This window comes from Monodon monoceros, unplaced genomic scaffold (genome assembly GCF_005190385.1).
Source record: "Monodon monoceros isolate NGI ecotype Baffin Bay Population unplaced genomic scaffold, NGI_Narwhal_1 Super_Scaffold_21, whole genome shotgun sequence".
NCBI lineage: Eukaryota > Metazoa > Chordata > Mammalia > Artiodactyla > Monodontidae > Monodon > Monodon monoceros.
In genome coordinates, this window is record NW_021703778.1 from 109,741,173 (window position 1) to 109,759,525 (window position 18,353).

The 18,353-nt window shown below is 39.6% G+C and overlaps 1 protein-coding gene across 8 annotated transcripts in view; it reads left to right on the forward strand.

Annotated features, from left to right (window-relative positions):
- NPAS3 (neuronal PAS domain protein 3) overlaps positions 1-18,353 on the forward strand; it is an 862,041-nt gene that overhangs the window by 599,648 nt on the left and 244,040 nt on the right. For all 8 annotated transcript variants that reach the window (XM_029239281.1, XM_029239282.1, XM_029239284.1 and 5 more), the window contains one exon: positions 16,358-16,447. In XM_029239281.1, the coding sequence (XP_029095114.1) occupies positions 16,358-16,447 (90 nt within the window). The remainder of the gene's footprint in view (positions 1-16,357; positions 16,448-18,353) is intronic.

An 18,353-nucleotide genomic window follows, 5' to 3' on the forward strand; every position in this document is an offset into this window, starting at 1 on the left:
TTCATAGCTAAAGAGGAGAAGTCAAAGCCTGGCTTCAAAGCTTCAAGGACAGGCTGACTGTCTTGTTAGGGGCAGTTGGTGACTAAGTTGAAGCCAATGCTCATTTACCATTCTGAAAATCCTAGGGCCCTTAAGAATTATGCTAAATCTACTCTGCCTGTGCTCTATAAATAGAACAACAAAGCCTGGATGACAGCACATCTGTTTACAACATGGTTTACTATTTTAAGCCCACTGTTGAGACCTGCTGCTGAGAAAAAAAGATTCCTTTCAAAATGTTACTGCTCATTGACAATGCACCTGATCACCCAAGAGCTCTGATGAAGATGTACAAGATTCATCTTGCTTTCATGCCTGCTAATATAATATCTATTCTGCAGCCCGTGGATCAAGGGGTCATTTCAACTTTCAAGTGTTATTACTTAAGAAATATGTTTTGTAAGGCAATAGTTGCCATAGATAGTGATTCTTCTGATGGATCTGGGCAAAGTCTGTTGAAAGCCTGGAAAGGATTCACCATTCTAGATGCCATTAAGAATATTTGTGACTCACAGGAAGAGGTCAAGATATCAACGTTAACAGGAGTTTGGAAGAAGTTGATTTTAACTCTTGTGGATGACTTCGAGAGTTTAAGACTTCAGTGGGGCAAGTAACTGCAGATGTGGTGGAAATAGCATGAGAACTAGAATTAAAAGTGGCCCCTGAAGATGTGACTGAATTGCTGCAATCTCATGATAAAACTTTAACCAATGAGGAGTTGCTTCTTATGGATGAGCAAAGAAAGGGGTTTCTTGAGATGGAATCTACTCCTTGTGAAGATGCTGTGAAGATTGTTGAAATGACAACAAAGGATTTAAAATATTACCTAAACTTAGCTGATAAACTAGCAACCGGTTTTAAGAGAATCGACTCCAATTTAGTTTTTGTTTTTGTTTGTTTGTTTTTTTTTTTTTGCGGTACGCGTGCCCCTCACTGTTGTGGCCTCTCCCGTTGCGGAGCACAGGCTCCGGACGCGCAGGCTCAGCGGCCATGGCTCACGGGCCCAGCCGCTCCGCGGCATGTGGGATCTTCCCGTACCAGGGCACGAACCCGTGTCCCCTGCATCGGCAGGCGGACTCTCAACCGCTGTGCCACCAGGGAAGCCCTCGACTCCAGTTTTGAAAGAAGCTCTACCATGGGCAAAATATTGGGTTGGCCAAAAAGTTCGTTCGGGTTTGCCTGTAAACCCCGAACGAACTTTCTGGCCAACCCACTACTATCAAACAGCATTGCGTGCTACAGAGAAATCATTCGTGAAAGGAAGAGTCAATCCATACGGATAACTTCGTTGTTGTCTCATTTTAAGAAGTTGTCATGGCCACCCCAACCTTCAGCAACTACCACTCTGATCAGTCAGCAGCCACCAGCACTGAGGCAAGACCCTCCACCAGCAAAAAGATTATGAACCGCTGAAGGCTCAGATGATGGTTAGCGTATTTTCACAATAAAGGATTTTTAGTTAAGGTATATACATTGTTTTTTTAGACATAAATCTATTGCTCACTTAACAGACTATAGTATAGTGTAAACAACTCTTATATGCAAGTGGGAAACCAAAATTTTGTGTGACTCGATGTATTGCAATATTCACTTTGTTCTGGTGGTCTGGAACTGAACCCACAATATCTCTGGGGGGTGCCTGTACCTCAGAGTTAGGAAGTGAGGATTGAACTGGGTTAGTCAATGTAAAGTTCTTCTCCCAGGGTCCAAAACAGAGACTGCCTCAACAAATTCTGTCTGCCACTCATCCGCATGGTGTATATATAATATCATACACACACACACACACACACACACACACACACACATACACATATAGATATATCCTTGAACAGTTCTCGTTTTTAAATGACCATGCTTATGAAAGTAAAATTATTTTTATCCTGTTTTTGTGGGTTTTTTTCTTTCTCAACTTCTTGCTGACATTACAATCTTATCCAAGTCTCCCGCCCTATATTTCCTTAATGTGTTTCTTTCTGATAACTTCTATAATAGCCTTTTTCTCCTTTACAAATATTCTGTTCCCAGCTTGCGTTTATTAAAGTTCTAAAGAAGAATGTTTATGGGCAGGATGAAATCTTATTTCAACCATGAATACTGAGTCCTCTTCTTGCTTGTCCTTTTAAGTTCTTATCTAACTTATTTAATTTTACTGCCTCTAGTACATTTTCCCTCTTTTTCCAAGTGTGTTATTTCTCCTTATGCCAGGTAAAAACCACTCTTATTAGCAGAGACTCTTTCTAAATCAGCATCCTAAGTCAAATAATAACCACTGTGGGTGTCATTTATTAAATACCTACTATATGATGGCACTTTTATGTGCATTAACTCTAATCACCTTAACACCTCTGTTGAGTAGAATAAATAAGGTATAGATATTATTCTTTACATTTTCATTTAAGAAAACAGTGAAGTTGCAAGTTCAGAGTTACAGCTTAGGTCTGCTTGAGTACAAAGCTCATGTGTTCTTTTCTATTGCACCAGGCTGCCTCTTGAAGACTTTGGAGTATGCTCATTTCAAAGCTGGGTGTGGAACCTCTTCAGCTCTGGCCACATAGGCTCTTTAGCTTCCTGGAAGGAATTGAGGAGACAAGGCCATTAATTGTCCCATCTTCTCTGCCATCGGCCCAAATCTTAGAGTCCCTCTGAACCTGACTGGGGACTTTCTGACAGAGCCATGCCTCTCATGTTGAGGGCGACTAGAAGATGGAATTAAGAGAGGCTTCTCCATAGCCCCGGGTCTTTGAGCCATGAGCTATGGCCTTGGCAGGATAGCCCCCTCGCTGGGCATTTTTCAAGAATTCAAGCAGGTCCCTCCCTGGTGAAAGCTATGGAATGTGCTTCTAAGCAGTGATCGCAATCGAGGCGCCCTGGGCTCAGAAGGAGTCCATCTGCCTGACGCATCTCCTTTTCCTTCCTCAGCCCTCTTCTTTTGGGGATTCCTCTAAAGTCCCCTGACTCTGAAAGTCTCCTGTTTCACACCTCTTAATGAGGCCAGGAATCTGTCCCTGTGGCTCAGACACCCCCGCCCCCTTTCTGGTGCCTCACCTGGGACTTGGATGATACCCATATTGCTTTTTCATTGAGGACCCTGGAGAAACACTAGAGGGAGATGTGAAAGGATCAGTTCTCTTTAAACCACTTCAGCTGCTTACTGTGTCAGCCATCCTGTTGTCAATTGAGCAGAGCAGAAAAGTGGCAGGAAGGGCCCTAATGCTTCAGCCCATGTCCTCCAACACAGACGGCATCTCTCCACACTTGAGTGTTTAAGCCTATATGTTCTCTTGTGTAATTCATTCAAACTTCCTAACACATCGAAAGGGGACATTGGTAATATATTTCCTTCAAAAAGTTGCTGGATAACTTGCGACACCCACCATTCTCTTGTGTGTGTCCCTGGAAGCCAAAAGATTTCAGCCTTGAAGAAGCAAACGTAAATGATTCACAGCAGAACCCATAGATTTTACTCTGTGTAGCAGAACTTTGGGGACAAAGATTTTTATCCTGCTGAAAAATGAAGATTTTGTGTCATGTCACGTTATTGAAATTTTTAGTTGAGATAACATAATCCAGTGCATTAAAGAAGCCCAATATAAGGAAGAATTGCTTTTTGGAAATAAGTGAAAGAATTTCTTTTGTTCATTGCCTATAAGGGTATGTTACTTAAACCTTGCTCAGATTATGGAAGAGAGCTGGCCTCACTGCATTACGGAATATTGATAATAATGTTAGTCATGTACCGTTACACTGTCTTAGTCTCACTAGCTCAAGTGGGATTCAGTATGTTGATAAACTGAGGAGACCTGCGCCGACATAAAGTACGTTAGTTCTGCCTAGTAGGTCATGCCTGTGTGCTTTTAGGCCACATCCATTAGGCCGTGTCTGTGTGCTTCTTAGGAAATGGCAAAATAATGTTGGCTATACACTTTCATGAAAGGTGTCTGCATGACGGAAAAGAGCCAGGAAAGGGTTAAAAATCTGGGGGAGAGGAGCAGCAAATGTCTTAAGCAAGTGCGATTACTTATAAGGAGAACAGAAAGAACATACAGAAAATGATAAAGGCTTAAGGTTGTGTTTGTAAAACCCTTAATATATTTTTTATTTGCTTCGGGATAAAAGTCTTCCATTAGGACACAGAGGCCAATTTGAGTCTTTAGGGGCTCAGTCCTTTAGGGAAACTCACTCTCCAGCCTGTGAAGCATTTAAGTAGAAATTAAAGTAGGTCATCCTATTACTAAGAAGAAGCCCCCAAGCAAGACAATAAAACAAATCTCACTTGTTGGAAAAGGTCAAGGCTAAAATGAACAAATCTCATTGGAGGCAGAAAGAATCTATTGCCAATATTCAACCACATAAAATTTACACTAGCCTACACAAATTTGGAGCCATTCTTGGTCTTCAAATTTTGTCAGTAATCACTATTCATCCATGAGTCAGATATATAAACATTTTCATAGTTGTTTTACTGCCCAGGGGAGTTTTCACATACAAACACATTCAGAACAGGATTGCTGGGAACAGTAGCTGAGAAGCATGGTACACACTGACCACCACACCACACCACACCATCCCCACAACCATCAATATCTCTTGCACTAAATGGATGAATGCAGAATGCAAACCAAAAGGTAAAAGGCAAAGAGATAAAAGGAAATAAGAGAAAAAAGGAAAAATGAAAAGGGGGCTGAAATGAAACCTAGAAATGGGCTTGAAGCTGTTGATCCCAAACCTCTACACTGGTTTCCAAGGTGATCCCAGGTGATGTTCTATAATACTTCCTCACTTTTTTCAGGCTACTATCACTCGTGAGGAGGTTGGTGTTTACTTACACTCTAAGTTATGTTTAAGGAGAGTTGTAATGGGGATTCATCTTTCTTTCAAAATTATTAGGAAGTTCTCCATTAAAAAATTAAGTCTGCAAGCTTATGTGATGGAATGTGGTAGATACAGGTAGAAAATGTCTTAAATGGGAAGTGGACCATCTTGTAGTCTTGGGATTCTAGACAGCTAAGAAAAATACCATCCTAGTAATGAAAATAATACTAGTTCACCTGCCCATCCCTTAAAAGAAACCAGGCAGAGGGCCAAGTGAAGAATCAGACTTGGAATTGTTCCTTCCTACCACTGTTGCTGGCAATTTGGATGTCTTTGACATCGAAGGTTGAGAATGACTATGTAGGAGGTGACGGTTGTGGCTGAAGGTATTAAAGGGCTGTATGGTTGAGGCCACTAGAAATTTTGTAGATTAACTAGAATTTTAATAAGTCCAATAGTCATTGAGAGGTAGACTGTCATTCATCAAATGCATTGAATGGTGGAATATATGCATTTTCAAATTATTTTTGTTCTAACCTGTCTTTAGCTATTTAAGTCAAAAGTGTGGGTAAATGGATCATTGTGCACATTAGAATTAGACTGAGACTATTGATTCAAGGTTTCTAGTGAATGAATTATCAATATGACCAACTGCAAATTTCTTTTAGAATTGCTGCAAATTGGCACATCAGTGCCTTTGAATAGATCATGCATGTTGTAGTTATGTTACAGTTATCGTTACGGTGAATCCCTGCAGGATGCGTAATGTTATGGCTCTTATATAACTTCAGTGAAGCACATGGCCCTGAGTCACTGAAAACACTTTATCCAGTGATTCCTCAGGTGTGTTAGTTGATACAGCCTCTAGAGCTAAAGTAGATATGTGGTGTTCTGTAGCCACCCGTGCCAAATAGCCCAAGACAAAATGCACAGTCACTTAGACCTGCCTAGCAGACGGACGTGCTGTGTGCTGCTTAGGAAAAAGTAGAATAGCAAAAGGTCTGTCACTCTTTGACAGGTGTCTAGGATGTCAGTTACCGGCCTCCAACTTCACTAAGGAACCTAGGAAAGGGGAAGATCCTAGTTGATGATAACATTCCAGGACAGGGGGGAAAGGGAAGATTATATCTGGGCCAAAACTTTTTACATTTCCTTCTGCCCAGGGAAATTTATATGGTGGCATTTTTAGCTCCATGAAATGATCCATCTGTGTTTGGGAATTATAAGACCATATGTGAGCACCTTTGGAGATACCTGGGTAACCAAGTATCCAGGCATCTCAAAATTTATAGAATAGATCTGTTCCTGAAAAGTTGACCATTTAGTGACAGTTCATGTATTGCATCTGATTGGCCCTTTGACACCCATGATGCGTTACTCTAGCAAGAACTCCAACTTCAAGACAAAACAGAATTACAATTTTTGAGTATTTTTTAAACAAATTTGGGAACATATTTTAAAGGAAAAAACTCACAGTGATTATTTGACTTAGTCAAATAGCAAAAACAGAAAATAGTTGGGTCTGTCATTTTTGCTGCCTCATAGGTGGGTCAGAAAGGCGTGAGATGGTAAGCCCAGTTGTTTCCATGGTTTAGATACATCCTTCACCTTCTTCAAATCACTTTAACATGTCTGATTTTACATTCAAGCTAGGCACTTTAGGTTTTATCTTTGCATTTCCATTAGCTATACTTCTCTATAGACAACTTCAGTCCCATGATGCCTATTAAATCTCACTTAGATTTTGGGTAAAGCATCTTTTCATCCTGGAAATTCAAGTAATAAAATAACGAGTAACTCTTCAGTGGTGGCACTGAATTCTCTTCCAGTCACGATAGTCATCAAAGGAGATCAGGAGCAGGAAGAAAACTCCAATCTCATTTTTCATATTAAAAAATTTCACTTTAGAAAGTCAGTGGAAAATATCAGAATTTAATTTTCTTCTTTACTAATGTCTTTATCCCACAAACAGAAACTTCATAGTCTAGCCCAGTCCTTTCATTCTGTTCCTGAATTGAACCACAGCAGAAGCCAAGATATATAGCCAAGTACCATTGCTTTTAATGGTATAAATTTGGACTGTCATTTAATATACACCTAGCAAATTTGGTGCTAGCAAATTTCACACTCAATTGCTCTACTTTGAAGGATATCATCTAGAGATTCTCTGAAGAAGATTTCTTATGACATTGGTTGTTATGCTTTGGAGATATGCAAGTACGTTAGCAAACAACAAAAGTCCACAATCCCTTTTGCTTCACCTGTGTTCAATAGGCATGTGGGGATAAAAGCAGAAGCATTTCTTTAGACCCCTGAATAGGATGAGACCTCTGTGGACAAGCACGTATGCCGTTCTTTCTTACCTAGACTCAGTGGCCAACTGTGAAATGAAAATAGAAGGTCGGCAAAGCAGTCGAGAGCCATAGCAGGTGGTAAACCAAGCTGTTTATCTCAAGATCATTCAGGACCTGGTTTCTAATTCCATCAGAGTAATTGATTTTCACATAAATATGCATCTTTGCTTTGTATGGAGCTAAGGCAATGAAGCAATGTAGCCTTTAAGCATTTGAAATGTACAGAAAACCAATATAAAGATATCAATATTGTAAATATAAGCTACAGAATAGGTGCAATTACTTGAAAACGATTTCAAAAACAATCCTAATAAGTATTGTCGATTTCTGGGACTGAATGCTGCTATTAGCAGTCCATCATATTTATAGCTTAATGGGGGTCTAGTAAAAATTAATTATTAATTACATGAATGATACATAAAGAGCAGAGAATCTAGTTACAATGATTTCCTGAAGTTAACACTGAAGGTTTTCATGGCCCAAGCATTTTCCCCCACCAGAATTTCCAAACTACTGTCTTAGTCCAGGCTACCATAACAAAATACCATAGACTTGGTGGCTTAAACAACAGAAATTTATTTTCTCATAGCCTGGAGTCTAAAGGTCCAAGATCAAGGTGCCAGCACAGTTGGATTCTGGTGAGGACTCTACTCCTGGCTTGCTGATGGCCGCCTTCTGGCTGTGTGCTCTCATGGCCTTTTCTGGGTGCTTGCCTGTGGAGAGATTGCTCTCTCTTTCTCTTCTTATAAGGCCACCAGTCCTATCAGATTAGGACCCATATGACCTCATTTAACCTTAATTACCTCTTAAAAACCTGGTCCCCAAATATAGTCACATTGGGGTTTAGGGCTTCAACATATAAATTTGCAGGGGTGGGGTGGGGGGGGTGGGGGGGAATCATAATTCAGTTAGTCCATGGCAACTTTATTTGTAACAATTAAGTTCTTTTCAATACAAATGTTTTTAATACCCTTTCCCTAGAGATATCAGTAAGTGTTTCCTGAAATGAGACTCATGTGAATGCACCAGTTTAATATCTAAGGTCTCTAAATGGTCTTTTAATATGCTAAATTCATTACAGGGTTCTCTAATCATTGTTACTACCTCTGACACAAACTCCTTACCTAAAGAACTACATGTACAAAGATTTGATCATTTTCTTTTAAATATCCTGTTCTTTAAAGTTACCCACTGCCCAGTAAACAGTCCGGTTCATGTCATAATCAGCCATAGCAGAAACAGCAATATGGGTCTATCTTGTATCACTGAGCATGTACTTTTAGGCAAACATGACTATAAAATAAATTTCTCCAAAATCAATCTTATTTTCACATGAACTTCTATATAAAATAGTGTAGAAAGGAAAAAACCCTGAGTCTAAATGAAAAACTTTGGGACAGGAAATGGGGTTAGTGCACTGGCCAGCTCCATGGCCTGCTGGTGTGTGTTCTCAAGTCTTGTCCTGGCAGTCACCCGTTGGGAGGTGTGGTTCTCCTAGCAGTTATGTATTAACTGGGGTCCCTTCTCTATTCTAGGCATTAGCCTCTTCCTCTAAGGCATGAGAATTTCCTTGAGGGCTGTAGTCTCTTGACTGGACATTTACAAACTCCAGGAAGATAAATATGTGAGGTGATGGATGTGTTAATTAACCAGACGGGAGGAATGTATATGTATATCCAATCATCGCAATATATACTTTAAATATTTTACAATTTCATGTGTCAATTGTATCTCAATAAAGCTTAAAAAGTACAAATTCCATTAATCCATGCCTTTTCCAACCCAAAGACAGCATATTAGAGGTATGGAGCTTGGTAATATCAGACAAGAGCACCCACCAGGTATGGAGGGTGGGTGTCCTAAGCTGCCTTTGCCTTGCTGCTTTTTGTTTTATAAAGTTAATTTCCAACTTTACTCGTTTTCTTAGTCTTGGATCCCACAGATGAATTTTCTTTAAGAACATAACTCATGAGTTGGTCTTCGTTCAGCTAGTACAAGCCTGGTGCATAGGAAGGCCTGGTGCAACAGGTGTTTTCTGAATGCATCACACTGCAAAAAGAGGAGTGTGAGACTCACTTATGTGGAAAGAAATGCTGGAGGAAGCATAGATTCCTAGCAGCTGTGATGGGGTGTGAAACAACTGAAGTCCCCAGCTGGTAGTCCCAGTAGCAGGAGGAAAAGGAAGTTCCTTCTTTCTTACATCTACCACGTATTGATGTGTGACATTGGGCGATGTATTTAATTTCTCTGAGCCTCAGTTTCCTTATCTGTAACGTAGGATTAAATAATACCTAGCTCACATTTGGGCTAAATAATTTCCCTAACAAATATTAGTTTCCTTCCCTTCCCTCTCCTCTTTGGTGAATATTTGAGTGAACTGAGCATTGTTTAAGACATCATATAATATAATATGCTATGATCATATATATTATATATGATATATCATAGTATATTTGATATATATTATATGTATATCTATATATGTGTGTATGTATTATGACCATTCCCTATTTTACAGTCATCTGTTATCCACAGGATGCCAACAATTATTAGTATCTGTTCTTTTTTGTGCGTTGTTTTGTATAACTCAGACAATTTGAAAGACACCTGGAACCAAGCTCCATGCGTAGCCAAAGCAAAGCAGTGCCATTTTTAGGCCTTTCAGGACCAATACGACATAGTGCTTATATTACTCCTGCCGACCTGGGAATTCCGCCTTTAACTTGAAAGAGAATTCTGAATTCAAAGAGAAGGACGCACAATAAGGAATTCGCTCCTGGATTCTGAAAAGCCTATGTTTCAATAAATTAATATACCACATACACAAAAAGGAGACGTTTTAACGTTGCAGTGGATATTTGTGCCTTAGGATAGCTAGTGGGGATCCTCTTCTTGAGGCAGCAGGAGCACATGGTCAGTTCTGCCTCAGGTGGAGTCCCAGTCCCCTGGGACAAGCCGCAGATAATGTGGGGTCTGCGTGTTGCCCCCTGTGGCTCAGAGACACAGACACGTGTGGTTCTACCAAATGCCGCACCCTGTCTTTATACCAGAGCCTGTTGTCCATTTGGATGGATGTTCAAATCAAGAAATCCACCTTCCTCAAGGCTGGATGTACGGCTTGAACTAGCATCCCAGAGAAAAAAGGTCAGCACTTTGATACACAGCTTCCACGAAATGGAATTTTAATGAGCAGAAGCAAAACCTGATCTCCTTGCTCAGAAAGCAGATGTCTTTGTTCTTTTCATGTTGTAACATTTCACTAGCTCAACATCTCCCCTTTTATTCTGGTACCTCTCCTCTAAGACCTGAAGAGAGGCCATCTGTGTCTCTCTGCACTGTTTTCTCACCTAAGATGTATGGAGTTATGTGTTTTAGGAAACTCTTAGGAGAGGTGTCTTGCAGTGTCAAGGTTTGTTGTTCTGGAATTCTTTTTTAAAGGGAAAATAGTTTTGACCGAATTAATCCAATTTAGCATTGTGATTGGGGAACATGTAGCTTTGGGTATGTGATAATCATATGAACCTGTTCTATCATCCTTCATGTTATTGACTCATTGCCAGTGAGGGGACTAAAGAAAAGACACAGGAGCCAGAAAGCTCTGAGAGATTTCTGAGAGTTAAATAAAAGCCCAACCATTGATGTGTGCTTTTCTCCACTTTGAGAAAATATGCTTGACTTAGATGCTTTCTAAGAATAAGGCTTTTGTTTCTACACAGTGCTTGATGGTTAAAACTCAGATTGCAAAGGCAAAATTTGGGAAACTTTTTCTTCCCCATAAACAGATACACGTGGGCACTTCTGGGCATCATCCCAGGCTCTCCTCCAGGTTGCCGGGAGTCCACATGTGTGTGCGTGAGCAGTACAGCATCACCTCCTGAGTGCAATCAGAGGGCAACATGGCATTTTAATGAGCTCGATCAAAGTGTTATTGTATCGAAAGGCCAAAAAATGTAAGAAACGCTTTTTCCTAACTCTTTTATCTGCTGCCAAAACAGAGTGGAAAGATAAGTATTGGAGCCCCATCCTCACTCTCCAGACCGTGCTTCTTTTGCGCTTGGCTTCTTCACTCTTTCATGATGGTGGAGATACGTGGTTCAAGGGCAGGCTCACGTATTCATGATGCTCACCCATTGCTCAGGTTGCAGAAAGGATTTCCTCACACAGCCTCTCCTTGTTAACAGCAAAGCCACTGTAGCAGTTATAAAGTGCCCGTATCTAATGGCTGGCAAGCATTGTGCTCAAATTCATGTTCTGCTCTTGTCCTAACAGAATTATGTCATGACAATGAAAAACGCTAGGTTTGGAGGGAACGTTGAGTGTGTCAGAGACTGTACTTTATCACGGGTGGGTATTTTCTCCATAACCTAAGCCTGAAGTAGAAGAACATCACAGATGCATAGTGCATAGGACACGGAGCACACACTTGCATTTAAATCACGTATATCTTACTTTTTTACTGATGTAATTGTGAAATATGTTCTTTTTGCATTCATAATTAGGGGGTGGAACAGATGGTGAAGGCTTAGTTTAAAATAATCTGTCATTAAAATAACCTAGCCTACTGGTAATTCTTCACTCTAACTGGAGTTAGGTCATAGGAAAAGAGTTTGGGGTGATTTCTTTTTTCCTCTTCTACATTGGAATGTAGTAGAAAAAACCCACTAATTTCAGAGTAGTCCTACACATGAGAATTGTCTCTATAAGGGCACGATAGTAAGATTTCACTCTGAAATTTGGCTACAGTGAAATATGCAGGAAAAAAAAAGAAAGCAGAGATAAAACAACTTTGACGACTAGAAATCCATTTAGCACAATGCATTAAACATTAGTATACCTTCAATCATGAAGCTATAGTTAGTTTCGTACCCTGGAAAGAAATAGCCTCATTATTTGACAAATACTGTTAGAGGCACTCAGCTTTTGGGGTTAAGAAACTGTGCCTTACAGTTTATGTGTTACACTGATGTCAGGGGATATAAATTATAATTACGGGCATTATTATTCAGAGATGTTATAGCTCCTGACTTCTGTATCCAAGCCTTATTGCTGCACACATACCTCGTAGACTTACTGGGTTGTGACAAAGAAAATCTCCCAACAGCCCTGTCGAGATGGCTAAGAACTGGTTTTAGTAATAAGAACACTGTCTTGATGAATCAGACATTCGCATGCCTTGAAAATGTCTGTTTTACTGTTTCTTCTAAGATTTTTTTCTCCATCTGCTTTGAGGAAAGCAGATAGATTTCAGCGTGGCTTTATAATAAATCTTCTCAAGGAGGGACTAGCATTAACATTTGTGTAGATTCTTTTTCATCTTAATCCAACCTTAGTTAATAATCAGAAAATTCTACATACTGAGTAAGAAGATGTAATTAACCCTTTGACCCCAGAATCTTAATTGGCGCCTGTTGAAAACAGTGGGCAGTTTTAAAAAAAAAAAAAATTAAAAGGTAGCCTGCAGTGATTGAAACAGCTCAGTATATAGCAGTTTCTTGACTCAAAATTTTTTAAATTTCCACCAAACTTTAAGATTAATCGTATTTGGTTCCCAAGACTAACTAATTGAATGTTTCCTTCCTCCTCCCACCTTTTAAAATTAAGACACCCACATTAAACCAATATTGATGCCACTCTTAAAAATTTTCTAAGCGGCAAAATACAGCTAACTATAGACAGGGATGACCCTGAATCAGAAGGTAATGGCTACGCGAAGAGCGACCTTGCCAACCTGCTGGAGACCTGGTTTCATATTCATTCTTTATTTGAAATGTAATTATAACTGAGTTATTGATCTTCATCTCATACTATAGATATAATTGACTGAAATGATAAGCATAAAAGTGAACAATATGGTTAACTAACTTGTTTTGTTTATCTTTGCAATGACAAACAACTAACCTGACTAGTTGTTTCTTCCCCCCACCAAACTGGCTATTTTTAATTGAATTGACTGGATGTTTTGAGTCATGTAGACAGAGCCTCATTTTAATCTCACCAGGAAATTGGAGCATGTGTCGAAGCTTCTGTTTTTGCCAAACAAAACTGGCCAGCTCTTAGATTGCCACTGCTTAATAGTATCAGATGTTTAGCCTCCAGATACTCCTCTTCCCTGCTATGGTGCCCAAACTTCCTCTAGTATTTTAGTAAATACATGAGATATGAACCTACTTTCAAAAAAAAATCATAATCCCTTTCAGTGAGAAAGTAAAGGATGTGTTTCAGTGGCAAATGAATAGCACTGGGTATTTTGGAAGACTATGAAAGGATCCAGTCTAACTCTGATCTTCCAAACGTCAGGAGCTATCCCAGACTATGTTAGACATCTGTGGCATCAGAATCTGCAAATAATCTAATAGCTCCATAAACAGAACTCTTGGAGGAAATAATTACCATTTCTCTTACTCAATTCTAGCACGTGTGATGTGAGGGAAGGAGCTTTGGGCTTGGAGGTAGAATTGGATTTACTAAGTCTTAGTTGAACAATTGTTAAGTGTCGGCTAAAGATAAAGAAGACATTGCCTCGCTGTAGAGAAATTCAGTCTCCTTGGGAATTGAATAAGCCGACCAGGATGATACAACGTCATCAGTGCTTTAATAATACTATGGGAGGCGGCATATTTAATCCTGGCTCTGCCACTAGCTGGCTGTATGGTCTTACCCAGCCACTTAGCCTCTCTGTGCTGACATTTCCTCACTTGAAAAATGAGAGTTTAGACTACAGGGGGTCATCTCTGTGCCATCTCCATTAATCCTTTCTTCTGCTCTCATTTAGCTTTCTGATTGTCACTTGTCCTCATAGAAGTTCCCTTGTGATCTCTCTCTGTGTGTCCCTCTAATCTGATAGTGGCATTTTAGGGTTTGGGAAGATGGCTTACACAGCTCTCTGTGATTATATACCAGACCATGGCTCTTAGGTTGAATGGAAAACCTAACCAGGCCCTTCTCTCCCCTGGGGAAGGTCAAAAGAGGGAGTCTTAATCCTCATGAGTCATCCTTAGGAGATGTCTTGCTGGAGGTGAAGACATGTTGAAATGAGATGCTTCCCAAACTTCTGCAAAGGAAACTTCTATCCTTTTGCACTTTTGGTTCCGAGTAAGCTTCCATTGCACCACACCTGAAGCTTGAAAGTTTGGCTCTCACAAGGCTCCAGAGGGTTTGACAGTTTTGTCAAAGACATTGAGTGCAGTTCTCTTAGACAGTGTTTCGCTCCCTGTCCTCTAGATGCTTCCAGGGAGATATTACAGAGCAAAGGTAACCAGGTGACCTCTTGTGGAAGTGACTTATGAACTCTCTTGTCATCCCATTTCTCATTTGTCTCCTAATGGTAGGATTCTATCATTGGAACGAATCATTCAAAAACAAGGGATGATTTTTAAGAAGTTATAGGCTGCCTCTTAATACAAATATTTTAACTTCAGAAATGCTATCCGATTTATCTTTTCATTAATGTACTCGTATCAAGTAGAGAATCTTTATTTTTAGTGGAAGGCAAGGCAGTATAGTGAATGAGTCTGACTGTCTCATTCATGAGTTTGAATCGTAACTTCATCACTTGCTAGGGTCAGGCATATTGCCTAACTTCGCTAAGCCTCAATTTCCTTGTATGTAAAATGTGGATAATAATATAATTACCTCAAATGGTGCTTGTGAAAATTAAAAGAGACAATACACGCAAACTGCTTAGCGCATAATAAATGTAAGCTCTTATTGTTGTACTGTCTTGACCAAAACCTTGTCTATCGTGTAATTTGCTTTTATGTGGGGCAATACAATGTGACTTTTGAATTGTTTTCAGAAGCCACTAAATCAGAGGAGGTGGTTGGGTGCTACCCATAGTTTCTGACCAGTGGGGCTGTGAAAATAGATCAGGAAGCATGGAATCCAAATTTCATGCACACGCACACAAACACATATTCCCATAGCGATACATACATATATATAAATACATGTATTTAATATATACATATATATTAAATGCATATATATGTATGTTATACATATATAACTCTGAAAAAGTTCAGTATTTTAAGAGGCTGAAATTATTCCTGAGATTTGAGGCAGTGTATTTTTCTACCTGAATTTTACATGCTTCTTCCACCTTTCTATATTTAAAAATTATGACATTAGTTTAATGTTGCCCCATGCCTTGTTCCCAGTGAGGATTCCCTGTATTTTCAAATTCCTTTGTAAATACCACTAATCTTTAAAACTTCTTTTTTGGGGCAAGCAATACTTGTGCAACCTACCTGGTTAAAAATAAATAAATAAAGCAAAACACAAGACAGGAGGATGATGGAACATATAAAATGCACTTGGATTGCAAGAATTTCAAAACAAATCTATTCTCAATTTGAGTGGTATCTTGCAGTTGGAGTCCATGATGATTTACACCATTCATCAAACTGAAAATGAAGCCCTCCCTTTGAAAAGTGGACTAAAGTTTCAGGAGTTACAGATGATGTGCAGCATCCTTCGTCCTCCTCCCCCACCCCCTCTTCTTCTTTTCTTTCCACTTCAGGAGTTGTAGTAGAAACTAGATCTATCAAATAAAACTTTAATACAGAGTTTTGCAAAACAAGGATCACAGTTTGTAAGGCTTTAGCCTGTAAACATTCACCCATAATATATTGACTTGCCCTATTTGTTCTAACACAATAGGCACTGGGAGTGAGGAGAGAATAATCCTCTATTAATTAGCAAATTATTGATGTCCATAGGAGCTCAAGTGGTGATTTTACTCACTCTTCGTATAAGAACTCTTTTTTTTCTCTTATTCCATGACAATTTTCATTCCTGTTCAGCTATTTAATAATCATGCTGATTTAATCTCAGTAACTACTGAATCCAAAAAAATAAAGGCAACATCTCATAAAATCAACATGACTTGATTTTATATATAAATGTAATGCATCTTGATCAAAATGACAGAGACATAAGGAAGTTCCTGGAATAAGGGAGAGCTTGTGGTCTTAATTCAGACCTTTCATTTGTTCATGTGTAATGCAGTAAAGATCTTAGGATTGTGTTAAACATGAAGGAAAAAGTGGTCTTAAATTTGGTTATGTGTTACTTTGCATCAGATGCCTTATTAACTAAATCCCCACGATATATACTTATTAACCTATTTATATATTTATTTTTTTCTGCAGTCCCTGGATGGCTTTGTATTTGCACTAAATCAAGAAGGAAAATTTTTGTACATTTCTGAAACAGTCTCCATCTACCTAGGCCTCTCGCAAGTAAGTAAGACAATTTGATTCTTGACAGCAGTTGTGAAGGCTCCTTCAGCCTCATGTCTTTCCTTCTTCAGCAGATACTCTCTTTAGCGTGAATTACGCAATTTATTCTTTAAATGGCTCTACCTGACTCTAATCACGAAGTCAGTGAGAAAATTGTATGTCAGTTCGGAATGTTCAGAATCAACCTGTGCTCAAAACTTTAGTCCCCCTCCCCACCCCCCAAGGATCATTATTAATTTATCGAGAACAAATGAAGTTTCTTCCCTTGGTTGTTTTGAACTTTGAAACCTCTGTGCCCGGTAGGAGAGGGACACACTAATAGTGCTTCCCTTGTGTCCTATTACTGGATGTTTATGGAGGACCCTGCATTGTCCTGGGAGCTGACACAATGACAGGGAGTCATTTGGAGTCAAGAAATGCTGAAAGAGACCATTAAAATGTGTTGCAGGGAGGGTTCCTGCAAGGACGTATTTTGCTGCCTTTGCAAATATTTCCTAATGGGGAAAGACAATTTCATAAAATAGGATAATCTTTCATTATTTGCGGTTTAATTACCTACATGTGTCTGTCAGAGGTGAAAAGAAAAGAAGATGGAGGCAGATGGGGCAAGGGAAAAAATCCTAGATGTCAGTTCTTGAGATTCCCCTGGAACACAAAAATTTGACTTTCGTTGGATTCCCAGACACAGGCTGCAGCTACGGAATGCCAAAATACCCTGAAGAAAAGTTTGCAGTTCCACTAATTATCCAGATGTTTTCTCCATAAAAATGCTAAACATCTGGGTATGTGTGCCCACACAGGTGATTGGCTGAGCTTGACCCTTTTCATCTGGTGGTTTGGCACGAGAAAAACACAGCCTCGGTGGGAGGGATTTTGTATGTATGTGATGATCTGCCAAGCTGGATAATCTACTTCTCATTCAGTTTCCCCTTTGAGCTAAAGATGGAGATAAGATTTGTCTCTCTCCTCTTAGGCAGGACTCACCCTAAACTCACGGCTTCTGAGAGTTGGCACTGCTCTAAGGAGGCAGCCAGCATGGTTGGAACATTTTGGCCGTTAGTGATTTTGCTGGGTAATAGCTAAATCAAGAAAGACATTGGGAAATAATAGAGAGACATATCTGGCATTTGAGGAGGGTTGGGGGAGGAGGAGAAACACTGCCAAATTTAATTATTTGCTTTTGAGAATCCAAGCAGGGGGCCATTAACTCTTCCTTTAAGGACATGCAAGCTATTGGCTGTAGTGTATCTAGCAATTCTATTTTACGTAAACTTGAGCAAACCAAATGATAGAAGCTGGGCTGCCGTCAACTCGATGTTAGTATTCTTGCGTCTTGTTGAAATCTCTGGTTTTCTAATGGCTTTTAATAGACTGTAAGCCTTGTCTTAATCTGTTTGGGACCTAGAATTGAGAATCTCCAGTGTTGAAATTGGGGCGCCACCATATTAATGCTGTACAGAACTGGAAACCCCACTGTTTGTTGTTCTGCAATGCCCGTATTCATCTGTTTTGTGCAGACTATCCAACAAAGTTTAATAAGCCAGTGAAGAAGAAGGATGAATAATTAGTTTAAGCAGGTAAATGCTAATTAGGGAACTCCCGAAAAGCATCCATTATGTACTCGCTCAAAACACATTTTACAGCCCTGGTTAGTGGTGTAATGCAGATTCTGTCAAGGCAACTGCATTCTCTGTAATTGAGATGTGTACGTTTGCTTTGCATAACAGATGGCTCTGTATGCTTAGAGTGATAGCTAGGAAAATAATAATTGCATTATTCTGGCCAAAAGAATATTAGCTCTTGGGTCTTGGCCATTTCAGTCAGTCCTCCTGCCAGCACAGCATATGCACATATATGGATTGGATTTTCAAGGAAATTGATGCATCTGGAATAGTGTGGCCATCTG